Source organism: Fulmarus glacialis, unplaced genomic scaffold (assembly GCF_000690835.1).
Source record: "Fulmarus glacialis isolate BGI_N327 unplaced genomic scaffold, ASM69083v1 scaffold22382, whole genome shotgun sequence".
In the NCBI taxonomy this organism is placed as follows: domain Eukaryota; kingdom Metazoa; phylum Chordata; class Aves; order Procellariiformes; family Procellariidae; genus Fulmarus; species Fulmarus glacialis.
The window spans coordinates 942-1766 of NW_009197476.1; the positions used below are offsets into that span (position 1 = coordinate 942).

The 825-nt window shown below is 66.5% G+C and overlaps 1 protein-coding gene across 1 annotated transcript in view; it reads right to left on the reverse strand.

Moving 5' to 3' along the window:
* Positions 1–797, reverse strand: part of LOC104072945 (matrix metalloproteinase-9-like) — a gene marked incomplete at both ends in the record, with an annotated part of 1242 nt that extends 445 nt beyond the window's left edge. Inside the window, 3 exons of the mRNA XM_009572560.1 lie at positions 30–261; positions 351–506; positions 620–797. Of these exons, the coding sequence (XP_009570855.1) occupies positions 30–261; positions 351–506; positions 620–797 (566 nt within the window). The remainder of the gene's footprint in view (positions 1–29; positions 262–350; positions 507–619) is intronic.
* Between the last annotated feature and the right edge of the window lie 28 nt (positions 798–825).

Here is an 825-nt window from a genome sequence, read left to right on the forward strand (position 1 = left end):
GGCGGGAGGCGCCAGGCGCTGCCGCTCACCCTTGCTTGAAGAAATGCAGCTCCCCATTAATCTCCGTGATGGCGTCGAAGTAGTTCTCCTCGCAGGCGTCCCGGCTGGGGTCCACGGGAATGGGCTCAGCCGTGGGCTCCGGCGTTTCCTCCTCCTCCTCCTCCTCGGTGGTGGAGGTGCTGCCGGCCTCCGTGGGCATGGGCTGGGGCTCCTCAGTGGGCACAGGTGCAGGGGCGGTGGGCTTGGGGCCAGAACCGCGACCTGAGCGAATACAGGGGAGGGTGTGAGGCTGGGGGCCGGCCCAGTGTCACAGGACCCCCGGCATGCCCGGCCATGGTGCAGCTGCTCACCGTAGAGGTACTGGATGCCCCGGACATCATCCGGGTCCAGCTGGAAGTCCTGGACGTAGCTGTACATGGGGTACATCAAGGCCTCACGCACGCTGGAGTGGTCCAGCCCCAGCGAGTGCCCGAACTCATGGGCAGCCACCAGGAAGATGCTGTAACCTGGGGAAAAGCACTGGCCTCAGCACCCGGCGGGACGGGACACGCCAGCCAGGGACTGCGCCAGTGCAGCAGCACAACGTGGGGCCAGAGGGCACGGGCAGGGGGACTGGTACCTCTGTCTGGGCAGAAGCCCCACTTCTTGTCGGTGTCATAGTTGCTGGTGGTGGCACACCAGAGCTTGCCGTCCTGCCGGCCCTGGCTGGTGCAGGCGCTGTAGGACTGCCCCAGGAAGGTGAAGGGGAAGACGCATGGGTCCCCTTGGGAGTTGCCACCGATCACCGCCGTGTCTGCAGCACAGTGTCAGTGGGGCTGGCCCTGG